This window comes from Thamnophis elegans, chromosome 11 (genome assembly GCF_009769535.1).
Source record: "Thamnophis elegans isolate rThaEle1 chromosome 11, rThaEle1.pri, whole genome shotgun sequence".
Classification (NCBI taxonomy): domain Eukaryota; kingdom Metazoa; phylum Chordata; class Lepidosauria; order Squamata; family Colubridae; genus Thamnophis; species Thamnophis elegans.
Window position 1 is genome coordinate 18,127,425 of NC_045551.1, and position 14,253 is coordinate 18,141,677.

Here is a 14,253-nt window from a genome sequence, read left to right on the forward strand (position 1 = left end):
AGCCAAAATAATGCTAACTATTAACAGCAACTAACATATGTGCCCCCATACTGGAGTAGAATCAAAGATGGTATTCAGCCAGTTTGGACCAGTTTGGGCAAACCGGTAGCAGAAATTTTAACTGGTTCAGAGAACCGGCAAATACCACCTCTGGCTGGCCCCACCCTCACCAGCCCAGTCGCCTGGTTGCTACTAGCCCACCCACCCACTCACCACTCTCCCTGCCCAGTCGCTCCTCACTTTCTCTGTGGCACACTGGGTCCTGCTCGCACATGCACACAGTCTCTGCTCTGCAGCTTGCCTTTCTAAGTTGCCTTCCCACATGGTGCCTGCACCCCAATTGAGCGGCCCTGATCTGCCTGCTTCCAGGTAAGTCTGTGAGTTGTGCTAGTCCCCCCACCACTATCCCTGAAGCTTGCTGGGGGGGGCACCATCTGCGGGACTTGCCGAAGCCCTCCTACCATCCCAAAAGCTTGATGCATACACACCCCTCACAGTCCCCGGAGCTTGCCTGACTGGCTTTGCCATCAGCACGGCCCAATCCCACACACAGCACTGGCTGCAGCCTAGCTAGCTTCCCCCCCACAACCATCCACGGGGTCATCTGGCTGGCTAAGGTGCCAGCATAGGCCCATCCCTTGCCCTGCCCCACCCACTTCAGCAGCAGAAGCCTCAAGGCAGAAATAAGCATGGCTGGGCAAGCGGCCTCTCGGGGAAGCGGGGTTGGGACGGATGCTCATCTCCAAAGCCTCCCATTTCTCTTGCCCTTTTCCTCTTACTGCTTCCTGAGGCCTCAATCTATTCCTCTCCTTCAACCTCCTCCCACTTCTTAAGGCACATCCTGGGAAGCAAAGCCTTGGACAATCTGATCTGTGACTGTCCTGAAGGCCTCAAGGGGCTGCAGACTTTCCATGTGCCTCTGCCAGCCTGAGTGCCCTGCCCTTCAGATCCCAATGGGACCAGCACCCGCCAGTGCTCAGGAAGAGCGGGCAGATGTCCAGGGGCTGCACCACAGTGGAGCAGCAGTCTCAGCTCCAGTGTGGTGTCTCCCCCGAGAGCCACCTGCTGTCAGCTTTACCTTCACAGGCAGCCACACGCTGGCTCTGTTGGGATCTGAAGGGCATGGTATTCAGGCCGGCAGAGACATGTGGAAGATCTAGAAGGTAAGGCCGACAGTGGTGGCGGGGGAGAGAGACCTGCTACACCCAGCCGAAGAGCCTCCTTGGGGAGACATGGCAAGGCTCACTCACTTTTTGGGCCTGGAGCACTTGACTTCCACAGGGCATTTGCATGACTGCTGCCCACTTGCCTTTCATTCCACCTTGGGTCCTGCTGCCCGCATCTAGCCCATGATAGGGGACGCACTGTTTCTGGGCTGGGCTGGCCAGTGGGTTGGCGGGCAGCCCTCAGGGGAGACACGGTGCTGGGGCAGAGACTGCTATTCCACTGCGGTGTACATGTACAGCCCCAGAACATCTGCCCACCCTCCCAGAGCAAATTGGGTCTTCAAGGTAAGGCGACATGAAGAACTTTCAACTGCAGGTTTCTAAAAATCTTATTAAAATGAATGTCTAGAGGCTGCTCTTTAACTCTTAGCTATTTAGCTCAGGAATAACAGAGTTGAAAGGAACTTTGGAGGTCTTCTAGTCCAACCCCCTGCTCAGGCAGGAAAACTGAGGATGTCAAAATCTGGGAAAGGTGTCAGAATAACAGAATAACACTTAGAAGGGACTTGGGGGGGGGGAACCCTATACCATTTCAGAGAAATGGCTGTACAGACTTTTCTTTAAAACTTCCAGTGATTGAGCACCCAGAACTTCTGGAGACAAGCAGTTCCACTGGCTAATTGTTCTCACTGTCATGGAGTTTCTCCTTAGTTTTAGGTTGTTTCTCTCTTTGCTCAGTTTCCATTCATTGTCACACTCTTGAGTAAAGCACTCGAGCCATTTCCTCCTTTCAGTGTCCATGAAAATACATCTATAGCAGTGATGGCGAACCTTTTTTTGGCTCACGTGGCAAAAGCAGGGGGAGCGCAGGGGGGCATGCACGGGCGTGCCACGCGTGTACACACTTTCCCCCTCTATGCACAGGCATGCGAGACCAGCAAACCCCCTGCCTTTGGTGCTCTTTTTTCGCCCTCCCCAGGCTCCAGAGGCTTTCTAGGAGCTCGGAGAGGGTGAAAACTGCCCTTTAGGAAGGATTTTTCTATTAAAATATAGGTAGCCCTCAACTCATGACCACAATTGAGCCCAAAATTTATGTTGCTAAGTGAGAGATTTGTTAAGTGAGTTTTGCCCTTTTTTGCCACAGTTGTTAAGTGAATCATTGCAGTAGTTCAGTTAGTAGCATAGTTGTTAAGTGAATCTGGCTTCTCTATTGACTTTGCTTGTCAGAAAGTTGCACAAAGTGATCACATGAGCCCAGGATACAGCAACTATCCTAAATATGAGTTAGTTGCCAAGCATTTGAATTTTGATCCTGTGACCATGGAGATGCTACAATGATTGTAAATATGAAAAACGGTCATAAATCACTTTTTCAGTGCTGTAACTTTGAATAGTCACTAAATAAACTGTTGCAAGTTGAGGAGCCCCTGTCTGGCCTGCCTCCATTCAAAGCCCAAAAAATAAAACCCCCAACTCCATTGAAGTAGAGAAGAGGTACTTTTACTGAGTTTGAAATGATAGCAACGAATGAAAAGCAAGATATGAGCTAAAAGGCACAAAAGTTTCCCCAACTTCCTCCACCCAGGGACCCAGGCTAAATGTCCAATCCTCATCCCACATAGTGTCATGTGGGGCACATCTTCAGGTGTTTTCATCCATCTGGAGTTCCAGGATGGTTGGCAAGGGTAGGTTTCATTTTTTTTTTACTACCTTTTCTGGGGATGTGGCTTGATTGGTGGGTGTGGCTTGTTGGTCATGTGACTGGATAGGCGTGGCTTCATGGCCATGTGACTGGTTGGTCATGTGACAGGATGGGCGTAGTTGGTTGGTCATGTGACTGGGTGGGCATAGCTGGTTGATCATGTGGACATGGCCAACTTGAAATCACTCACATCAAGGGGCGCCTTGCCTGACCTCTCCTCATCTCAAAGGCCTCAATGAGATACAATTTCTCTTTCTATTTATTTACTACTAAACATCCAAAATATACTATTTAATCCTATGTATATATGCCATATGTGTACATACATATTACATAGTATAGAGTGTGTATAGGTACACAAAAAGATACATAATCTTTTTGTGTTATATTATCTACTATATATACTGTATGTGTATGTACACACAAACACACACAGAGCTCTTCTAAAACTATACACATTCAACTTCACTTACTGCATTTGGAAAAACACACCCAGAGTCCACTTTCGGCCACACATTTAAATATAACCTCTGTACATTAGAACATTACACATGCCTTCAGATGTTATTCCCTAGCTTGCACATGACTGTTATGTGGTGGAAATATGGTGAAACTCACTTAACAACATTTTTGCTTAGCAACCAAAATTTTGGGCTCAATTGTGGTCACAAGTCAAGGACTATCTCTGCCTTCCTCTACATGACAGCCTTGTCCTAGTAAACCCCTTCTCCTTTCTGGCAATTTTCCTCTCTGTTAGAGGCACCAGTATTACTAATAATACAAGTTTTACAATTACTATTTCAGCCCCAAACTGAATAAAGATAAATGACCTCACCATTTGCTGCTCAATACCTTTATTCATATAAATAGACACACATTGACACACAAAAGGAATGGAAACATCTGGTCTGAACACAGACACACACAAACACACACACACACACACACTCATTTGCAATAAGTACAGAATATTTGCCATAACTTCTCATATCTGGTAAAGAAGTCCATTGCACACAGAAAATATTGACACTATTTTAATTACTATTAAAACTGTGGAAATTTGGATAATACCAATAGACATCAGAAGAAGAAGAGGAGGAGGCAGTTTGCCAGTTTTAGATAGGTCTGTGCCAAATATGACAAAATAATCCAGACGAATAGAATAGAATAGAATAGGAGAGAGATTCTCCACCACTGTTCCCTCTAAGCTGCGCAGCCGCGCGGCCGCACACGTGGCAACAAAACACCGCGCAGCAGTTTCCAACTGCCGCGCAGTGGTTTTTATGAGACGCCTTCCACCATAATAGGAGAGGAGAGCCAGCCCGGAGACAGCAATCAGTTCTAGATCCACAAGGCAGAAAGTAAGTAGCTCAGAGAAGGGGTGTGGGGGTTGGGAGAAGGCATGGGACGGGCATACCAGTGCTTGGGGGGCTTTGAAACATGCTCTTTCTAATGAGAATGATTTAACAGAGTTTCCAGAAGGTATTTTTTTGGAAAAGCGGGCTGAAGATACCCTATTTTTGGTATTTTTACAAAAACTGTCAACTTTACACTCAATTTGTGAACTATTGGAAAGCAATAGGAGAATGACATTTTATATTTGAAAACCTTGTGTTGCTAAGTTATTATGCACAAAGTTTCACATTTCTCATACCTTTCCTTCCAGAGATATAAAAAGCCAAACTTTAACCTTTTTTTGAGTTGCAGTCATTTTCAGTCAACTTTGCTCCAACTTATCTAGATGGAGATCACTCATGAGAATGTTTTTTTTTAATTTTGTTTAATAGAGCACAACAAGTTGTCCAAGATGGTCAAGTTTTATTTCTCTCAGCAAAATATTGCAAGAGATATTATGTCTCAAAGTTGCTGAAACCTCAGGGTCATACTGTAGAAGGCTGGGGTATGGGGGCAAACAAATGACTATATCTCCGCCCGCAAGTATTGCATCGGCAAATGTAACACTTTACTAATGTTCATTTGTAACGTGTGTGCATTTTCACACCAAATTTCATCAAAATTCATTATGGTCAAGCAGGGCACTTTTTTGAAATCAGACCACTTGACATGGCCCAGGGCTAAAAGAGAATGACTGGCCTAGAGTCACCCAGCTGGCTTTGTGCCTCAGGTGGGACTAGAACTGAAGAGTATCTCAGTTTCAATTTATGCCTTAACAAACAACACTGGACTGGCCCTCTTAGCAATATATGTATTCTTTAGCAATACATTCAATAGTTGGACCTTCCTGTTCAATTATCTTTGTTCAGCCATGCTTGCCTATTGCCAATTCTATCAGAGAGTGAGTTTTATAAATGATTTGATGTCTTTCTATCACAAACTCTTCTGGTTGTATCTGACACCTCTCAGCTTCTACTGAGTGTAAAATCCTCCTTACGAACCCTGCTCTTTCAATTTAGCAAGACAATCCTTAGTCTGGCATACAAAATTAATAAATAATAAAAAATATTATTCTTAACATTAAATTCCATAAAGAATTTTGACCTTAGAAGGCCATGATTTGCAAGCAGGTTGGCATACATTCCTATGGGATGATAAAAATAAAATGCACAAATACTTTCAAAAACATTTAATTAGAAGAGCGTTATTGCAAAAATGGCTCAAAATAAATAAAAAAAATCCACTATGTGAAAATCCTGAATTGGCTATCACTGACAGAAAGGACGATTCATCCAAATTTTATAGATATGAATAAAATGATAAGATACAGAAACATAATTGATGGACAGGGAAAGTTTACTGGCTAACCTACTTGCAAATCAAAACTAAACACAATAATGATACTAAAATATATAACATCGAAATAGAATCACACGAATTGGATAAAATAATTCATAGCTCAGATAGAAAGATGATAGGGAGAATATATAAATTTCTCCTGAAGCATAAAATGGAAGAGGAAATTGCGAAAGAACAAATGATAAAATGGGCACAGAACTTTGGCTATAATATTGAATTGGATAAATGGGAAAAAATTTGGGGAACAAACTTAAAAATGACACTATCAGTTGGATACAAGGAAAATCAGTTCAAAATGTTTTACAGATGGCACTTGGCACCAACAAGGTTAGCTAAAATCTCAACAAATACCTCTCCATAATGCTGGAAATGTGAATCAATACATGGAACATACTACCATTTATGGTGGACATGTGATGAGGCTAAATTTTTTTGGAAAAGGGTCAAAAAGTGGCTAGATGTAATAACAGGTGTTAAAATAGAATGGACACCTTAAGTTTTTTTTTATTAGGAATAATGACAGCGAAATATAAAAAAGAAATTCAGTATTTAATATTACATATAATTACGGCGGCGAGGATTGCCTTTGCCCAGAAATGGAAAAACAAATTAATTCCAAGCGAAGATGAAATAATAAGTAAGGTTATGGACTGTGCTGAAATGGACAAATTAACAAAAGAAATCAAGGGAAAAGAAGAAACAGAATACTACCAAATATGGAATAAATGGTATAGGTGTATAGGAAAGAAACAAGGATCAATGAAGGAAGACAACAAAGCCGAAAAATAGTAGTTAAGGAGAATTAACACATATATATGTATCCAAGTGGTTGAAATTTACTAGAGGTAATCAGCCAATATAGCAGACAGATGAGTAAGATAAGAGGGTTAAGAATGGTGAAATGCAAATGAAATATAATAGAAGGGGAAACAATATAAGGTGAGCGATATCGATTGGCAATTGCTATTAGAAAGAACAGGAAGCTTCTGTTCGTATTGTATTGTGTAAATGTGGTGTACATCTAAGTTTTGTGTGTATTTTACATGTTTGTAAATAAATTTTTTAAAAAAAGAAACGTGTGCCAAACTTAACAGGAAAAACTAGCTGGATTTGTTTATTCCTAAACCATCTAAGAAAAATCAGCCACAAATTATTATGTCAGGTCTGTGATCATATGGCCTCAGATCAACAAAACTTTCAAGGATGGCATGCATTCATGCATTTCATTCATAGCTAATCTGTTATCTAAAAATTTTGAATGAGAACAAACTCTTAATGCTTAAACAATAGGAACCATGAAATCTTGCCTAAAAATGATTACATAAGTGGTAGAAACATCTATAATGTTAGAACAAACTTTTAACAACCTGCCTCCATTGTTCAAAATTACTTATTCTCATTACAAATTACAGCCTAAATCATATAAATATAATAAATAAGTTACTGTATTTTTCGGAGTATAAGACACACCTTTTTCCCTCAAAAAAGAGGGTAAAAATCTGGGTGCGTCTTATACACTGAATACAGCATTTTTGGTCTACCGAAACCTCGCCCCCTTTGCAAAAATGGACATGCAGAGGGTTTGGGAGGCTTGCAAAGTGCTCCGGAGGGCTGGGGAGGACGGTTTTTGCTCATGTTTCCCCCCCCAGTCCCCAGGAGCACTCTACAAGCCTCCCAAACCCTCTGCATGCCCCTTTTTTTGCAAAAAAACCAAGTGTGCAGAGGGTTTGGAAGGCCTGAAGAGTGCAAAAACTTTTTTAAAAAAATTACCTCTTCAAAATCATGATGTGTCTTATACTCTGGTGCATCTTATATTCCAAAAAATATGGTATATGAAACAATGGAAGAAAATGAAATGTTTTCCAGAATTCCATAATAATGTGCATTGCATATGGGAACCATTTAAGTCAGAAGTGGTATTCAGCAGGTTCTGACCAGTTCAACTACCAGTTCAGAACTGGTAGCAGAAATTTTGAGTAGTTCAGAGAACTGGTAAATACCACCTCTGACTGGTCCTGCCCACATCTATTCTCTGCCTCCTGAGTCTCAGTTGATTGGGAGGACATGAGGATTTTGCAGTAACCTTCCCCTGGAGTGAGGTGGGAATGGAGATTTTACACCCACCAAGCCATGTCCACCAAGCCTCATCATGGCCACCAAGCCACGCCCACAGAACCGTTGTAAAAAAAAATTGAATCCTACTACTGCACTTGGATAACCCAAGCATCCAAGTTGAGGAAGACCTGTTCCCTAATTTTCAAAGATTTAGAATTATTGTTCTTTTGCCAGGATCAGAATAATAATGATGGGTTTTACACTTAAGCAGTGATATGTTTTTGAGCTGAAAGGTTGGGCTGTAGTTTTCTGGTGTCCTGACCAGCAGCAAAACTTTTCCAGCTAGAAAACTAGATAACTGCCATTAGACCCAAAAGCTTATCACTGCTTAATTGATGGCAGGCATAAAAACATACACCACTATACAGGTTTATATTGCCTCAAGAAAGCTGGGTGACATTGTAAATTACTAGAGCGTGAATGGTCTTAATGAGTATGGGGCTTGCTTGCTTGCCTGCCTGCCCGCCTGCCCACCTGCCTGCTTGTTTGTGGATCTCTTGATTTACTAGTGACATTTGTATTCGAATCAAGAGGTGATCAGATGCCTTATTATTTCATAAGGTAATATTACCTTAAGGTAATAATGTTAGAAGGGATATTTTTATGCAATCTGTCCTTCCTTCCCTCCCTCCCTCCTCCTTCTTTCTCTCTCTTTCTCTATTTATATCCTGAATATGTAAAACCAAACACAATATATGTACATGCTTGTAAACATGGTATTAGTATTTTTTATGACACAGTTTTTTATGCACACTAAACCTAGTGGGCATTTTTGTGCAGTATGAGAAAATAACCGTTTTAAAACTGTGAGAAGGAGCACTGCTTGTAGAAGCTGAAGAATATTCTTTTTTCTCAGATAAGTTATTAAATCATGATTTAGTCAAGTACTCACTGATTTGATTTGTAGACGAACTGTAAAAAGCATTCACTGTTGTTGGATTAGTAAACCACCTGTTGAAAAAGAAAAAAAAAGCAGATTTGGTGTTCTTATTCTATGAATCAGAGAAAATCTGTCACATTATGTCTATGTTCCCCCTGCCCCCAAATATCAAGTTCCTAGAAGTGGGGGAGGGTCATTGCTCTTTTTGGCTAAATTTGGATCTCCCTCAATATTTAAACTACAATTGCAGAGCCTGCCATTCAAAGCCACAGCAGGCACCTTATTATTCTGTGTGCTAAGAAAATCAGGATCCAACTATGTAGCAAAGGATGAAGATTAATAATCTGTAAAAGTGGTTCAAATAGTAGTCCTCAATCTATAAGTGTTCATTTAACAACCATTCAAATTACAATGCCCTTAGAAAACGTCACTTATGACCTATATTTACACCTACAGCCATTATACCACCCTCGTAATATGATTGAAATTTGGGAACTTGACAACCTGACCATATTTCTGATCAATTGTAGCCTCCTGCAGTCACATGGTTTGATTTGCAACATTTTTTCCTGATGTCCAGAAGAAAAAAAAACCTGCCTTTGGGGGAAACTAGATTGTAGTTTGTAGTTTGTAGTTTGTAGTTTATTTATAGGCCGCCCTTTTCCCTGAGGGGACTCAGGGCGGCTTACAATCAAAAAAGGAAGGGGAGTGTAGGACAATACAAAAAAAGAAATGTGCACAAAGTAAATTAGACAATAAAACTCAACATTCACTCAGCATTCGGGAGGGGCGAAATAAGATTATCCCCAGGCCTGACGGGTTAGCCAGTTCTTGAGGGCTGTGCGGAAGGCCTGGACGGTGGTGAGGGTACGAATCTCCACGGGGAGATTGTTCCATAGTGTCGGAGCCGCAACAGAGAAGGCTCTCCTCCGAGTAGTCGCCAGTCGGCACTGACTGGCGGATGGAATACGGAGGAGGCCAACTCTATGCGATCGGATGGGACGCAGGGAGGTAATTGGCAGAAGGCGGTCTCTCAAATAGCCAGATCCACTACCATGGAGCGCTTTATAGGTGGTGAGTAAGACCTTGAAGTGCACCCGGGGACCAACAGGTAGCCAGTGCAGCTCACGGAGGATCGGTGTTATGTGGGCGAACCGTGGTGCGCCCACGATCACTCGCGCGGCCGCATTCTGGACTAGCTGAAGTCTTCGGATGCTCTTCAAGATTCACTTAACAAAAGCAGTGATTCATTTAACACACCATAAAAATTATGGTAAAATTGGATCTGGCCCAACTTACAACTTTAATGACTTACAATGGCAATTTTGATCCAAATTGTGGTCATAAGTCAAGGACTACTTGTACAATGGAGTAGGTATCTTACATCCTTGATCAAGCAGGTATCCTATATTTGACATTATAGCTAAGGGACATACAGTAAGCTTCCCTTTTTCAAATGAAATTTTAGAAAATGCATTAAGTATGGATATCAAAATATCAAAATTATAGGATTTATGCGATTAGACAACATTCCCTTTGTATTCACCATTTTATCAGGTTTTTTAAAATAAATCATTAAATATACTTGTGTAGTATTATTTAATTTTATACAGTGATACAATATAACAATTATGTTTATTATTCATTCTATATTTTAAATATCAGTAATATACACAAGGCTGAGAATCACTGAATTGATATCTATTTAGTTATAATCCAACAAACTTTATTTAGCAGGCATGCTTTGCCTTCCTACCCTGCACCCTTCTGGAAAACATTTTCTAATAAAATGATAAGATGGAAGATATTTCTGTAAGAGAGTAGAAGATGAGTGACATCCAGGCTGAGGAATCAGGAGAAAACATTTAGCAAGTTTGCCTCATTTCGATTTCAGAGTCATTTACAGCAGCAACCATATACACTAATCTGAAAAGAAGTCCCACAGATGCTTTAAAAGAAGTGGCCTTAACTAGGATAACATTGAATGCCTTTTTGGAATGACCTAGAATGGCACTAGGTCATTTTTATTGGAAATCTAAAATGTCATTGCACATTCCAAGTCTCCACAATGATTGCAACCTTTAGCATCATCTCTTAATCTTATTTTTTCAATTGTCTCAGAGCTTGCTTTCAGTAAGTTCTAACCTACAGACCTCCACCAGCCTTAACCCAAAGATATCAAAGCTATATCCATAAGTTTTACAATCACTTAAGATAGATAAATATTTAGTATGCTTCTTAAAAAGTATAAACTTTTATAAATGTTTATTGTTTGAGAGTAACATGTTTTAATTTTCTATACATTTATATTACCTATACAAAAATGTCCACCAGACCCTTCATTACTGTACAGAGGTTATAGCTTTGCAAGAGAAAATTAATGCCAATAAAATTTCCCATATGCAAATACGAAACCAATAAAGAGCATCATATTGATACCGGTGTTGGTGATAAGAGGTGACTTTTCTTGTTCTTCCACACACTGATATAAACACATGAGGATGGAATGAAGCTGCCCTAAATAATTCCATTACATAATCCAGAGTCCCAAACATTTGTTAGATTTGTATGTACCATACAAATACTTCAGGAAAGATTCCCTTTATAGATTCCCCTTTTGTTATGTTCAGATATTTAAATTGGGTATTAAATACAGTCTGCACAAATTCCATATGGACACCAGATGGCAATAAAAGCTAGAGTAGTCTTGTTTTCTTCCTGCCATCTACTGGTTATCCAGTAGATTTCAGAGATCAGATTTTTCATGCTTCTCTAAATAACTGGAAAATTGTAGAATAATAATGTAGGGCTTGCTTTTTAAATACAGGTTATTGGCTAATTACAGAACAGTTTGTAAAAAAAGGATTATCTATGTGGCTTTGCTGTAACATATCTTTCCAGGCTATCCTTTATTGCAGAATTCTAAGTTAAGCAGAAAATTCACCTACAGTAAATTTAAAATCTGTAAATATTGAAAAATCTTTACAACTTACCACTAGCTTCCCAAAAACTTCTAAAATTCTTCCTGCAATTTAATGTCTCAGGACAGTGTCATTCAATCCTTCTCATTTTATTTGTTTGTTTGTTTACAAGATTTAAAGGCCACCTAACACCAGAATAACTCTGGGCATCTTACATTAAGAATAGAAAGCAATACCAATATGTATGTCTATGTACATTTGATCTCTTCCCTGTCTGGGAAAGTTCATAGATTAGTCCAAAACTACTAATGGGCATTTGTCCTGGCCTAATGGAGGATTTCATAGCCAGTTAAATGGTAGAAAATGGAAGATACTCAGCCATACTATCTGGGATGGGGCTATAGGAATATTTTGAAGATTTCACCGTAGGAAATTACAGTTTGAGTTAGTATTCTGGGTAAAAAAAACTGTTATTGCAATGCTTGTCGACTTTGGAATTAAAGCTTTAGCTCCTTCTGAGATATCTATATGGATGACTATTACAAATAAATGGGCTTTATTTTTATGTTTGGATGAATAAAATGGGTTACCGTATCCCCAGATTTGAATGGTCTGTATTATCAGACTCTGAAAACCTTGATTCCTGACCTATGTAAAATGAAAGGCATGTGTATAAAATATATGTATTTAAATTGAAGTGATTTAGTCATTATTAATTTGTCTACCATATTTCAATAGGTTATTTTACATTTAAATTGAATATGCATGTCAGCTTACCATGGTTTGCCTGCATGTTTCATATTAATTAAATCATAGTAATTTTAAAATGACTGAGCTTTCACTATTCCAATATTTCAAGTCTTCAACATCAGAAGACATAATTTTATTTCATTATATTTTCAAAATGGTCTTAATTAGCTCTCCTTAGCATTCTCTGTCTTTTGAAGGGAAAGTCATTGTGAAGTAATGGTTTCACAGTAGTCCAGGAAAATCCAAATCTGTGAAATCTTGGGGGTGGGGGGTGGGATTGATGAAAGTTTCAAAGTTTCAAAGTTTGATAACACTTGTATGCTGCCCAATCCCGTAGGACTCCGGGCGGCTCACAATACAAATAAATCAAAAGGCATAGAAAAAAAGAAAAGATAGACTTAAAAACACAAAGCCATTACATTGTTGTAACACAAGCCCTGCTATTTTCTATATCTATCACTGCATGATAAATTAGAGCAGGGGTGTCAAACTCAAGGCTCATGGGTTAGATCTGGCCCATGATGTGGTTAGATCTGGCCCATAGTGCCGCCCTGGAAATAACAAAGGACCAATCCACAGAACCTAACCTCAGCCAGCCCAGGCTGATCAGGCACTGATCTACAACCTGGTAGCAGCCATCCAGGCTGGAACATGGTCAGCATTAGATCTGCAAAGCCAGCCTGGAGCCAATGAGGGCCTGCTCCTGCCCCGTCCCCTAGGCACACGCACAGGAGGTTTGGCATCCCTGGGTACCATCTTGACCCACACACTGACTGCATTCTCAGCCCTTCCCTTTCACCCAGGATGCCAGCACTTGCCACCTCCTGTGCATACACCCAAGGGTGGGGCTGAGGCAGCGAGGTGGTCTCTCGCTGGCCCCAGGGCAGCTGTGTGGGTCAGATCTAAGGCTGACCAGGTTCAGGCCTGAATGGCTGCCATAAGCTGTAGATCAGCACCCGGTTGGCCGAAGTGACGTAGGCCGGTCCTTTGCTGTTTCCAGGGTGGCCCCACGGGCCAGGGTAAGAGTATGGCTGTGATGCCAGTGGCTATGGTTTTCCCATGCGGGGGTTGGGGCAGTCCCAAAGAAAAGGAAGCCTCACTGGCTGTGAGGCCAAGCTCAGAAAGGGATGAGGGAAGGGGGAGGGACTGGCAGCATTTCCCTTTTACTGGGACATTCCTCACCCAGTTGGAAAGCTTGTGCCTGGCATCTGCCCCTGGCACCCACAGGCTTCCACATCCTTTGAATCCACCAGGCAGGAGTTCCACCAGCAAAGCTGGTCGGGTTTTCTGATCTGTAGATGGAGGAAAGGGTGCCAGAGCCTCGCCCCATGCCCTGCGATCTGAGGTGGGGTCTATGGACAGTGCTTGGCCATCTCGTTATCATGCAAATGCCCTTTGGCCAGATCTGGTACAAGCCTCAGTTTGAAGAGAACAGAGGCCTAAACTACTGTAGCGTGAAATCAGTAGTGCAAGATCTCATGCTACTGATCTTGTGTGATCTTGCGCTATAGTACTGCACGAACTTCAGGGCATTGGTACTTGTGCGCAACTTGAGCAACTTTGAGTTGGCCAGATTGAGTTGGCCATGCCCATCCAACCATGTGACCATCTGGCTATGCCCACCTGGCCCTTTGAGAGCAACTATAATACTGATCTGGCCCTCAATGAAATTGAGTTTGACACTCCTGAGTTACAGTTTTTGGCAAAACACCAAGATGCTGTTTATTGTTCTGATTCAAGCAACAAGCTCCTAGAGAATTTCTGATTCAAATTCAGTTGCTTTTTATCCTCAATGTTCAACAATTGAATTTACACAGCACAGGTCCACAGCCTATTTTATATCTCAGAAACTATGCATATAAACTTGTTCTATGAGAAAAAGATAGAATGCACTGTAAATCTAACAAATAAGGTCCTTTGCTATTTCCAGGGCAGCTCCATGGGCCAGATCTAAGCACCCCACAG

The 14,253-nt window shown here is 41.2% G+C and overlaps 1 protein-coding gene across 1 annotated transcript in view; it reads right to left on the bottom strand.

Moving 5' to 3' along the window:
* PHEX (phosphate regulating endopeptidase homolog X-linked) overlaps positions 1–14,253 on the bottom strand; it is a 202,176-nt gene that overhangs the window by 19,036 nt on the left and 168,887 nt on the right. Inside the window, exon 15 of the mRNA XM_032226114.1 lies at positions 8,630–8,688. Within this exon, the coding sequence (XP_032082005.1) occupies positions 8,630–8,688 (59 nt within the window). The remainder of the gene's footprint in view (positions 1–8,629; positions 8,689–14,253) is intronic.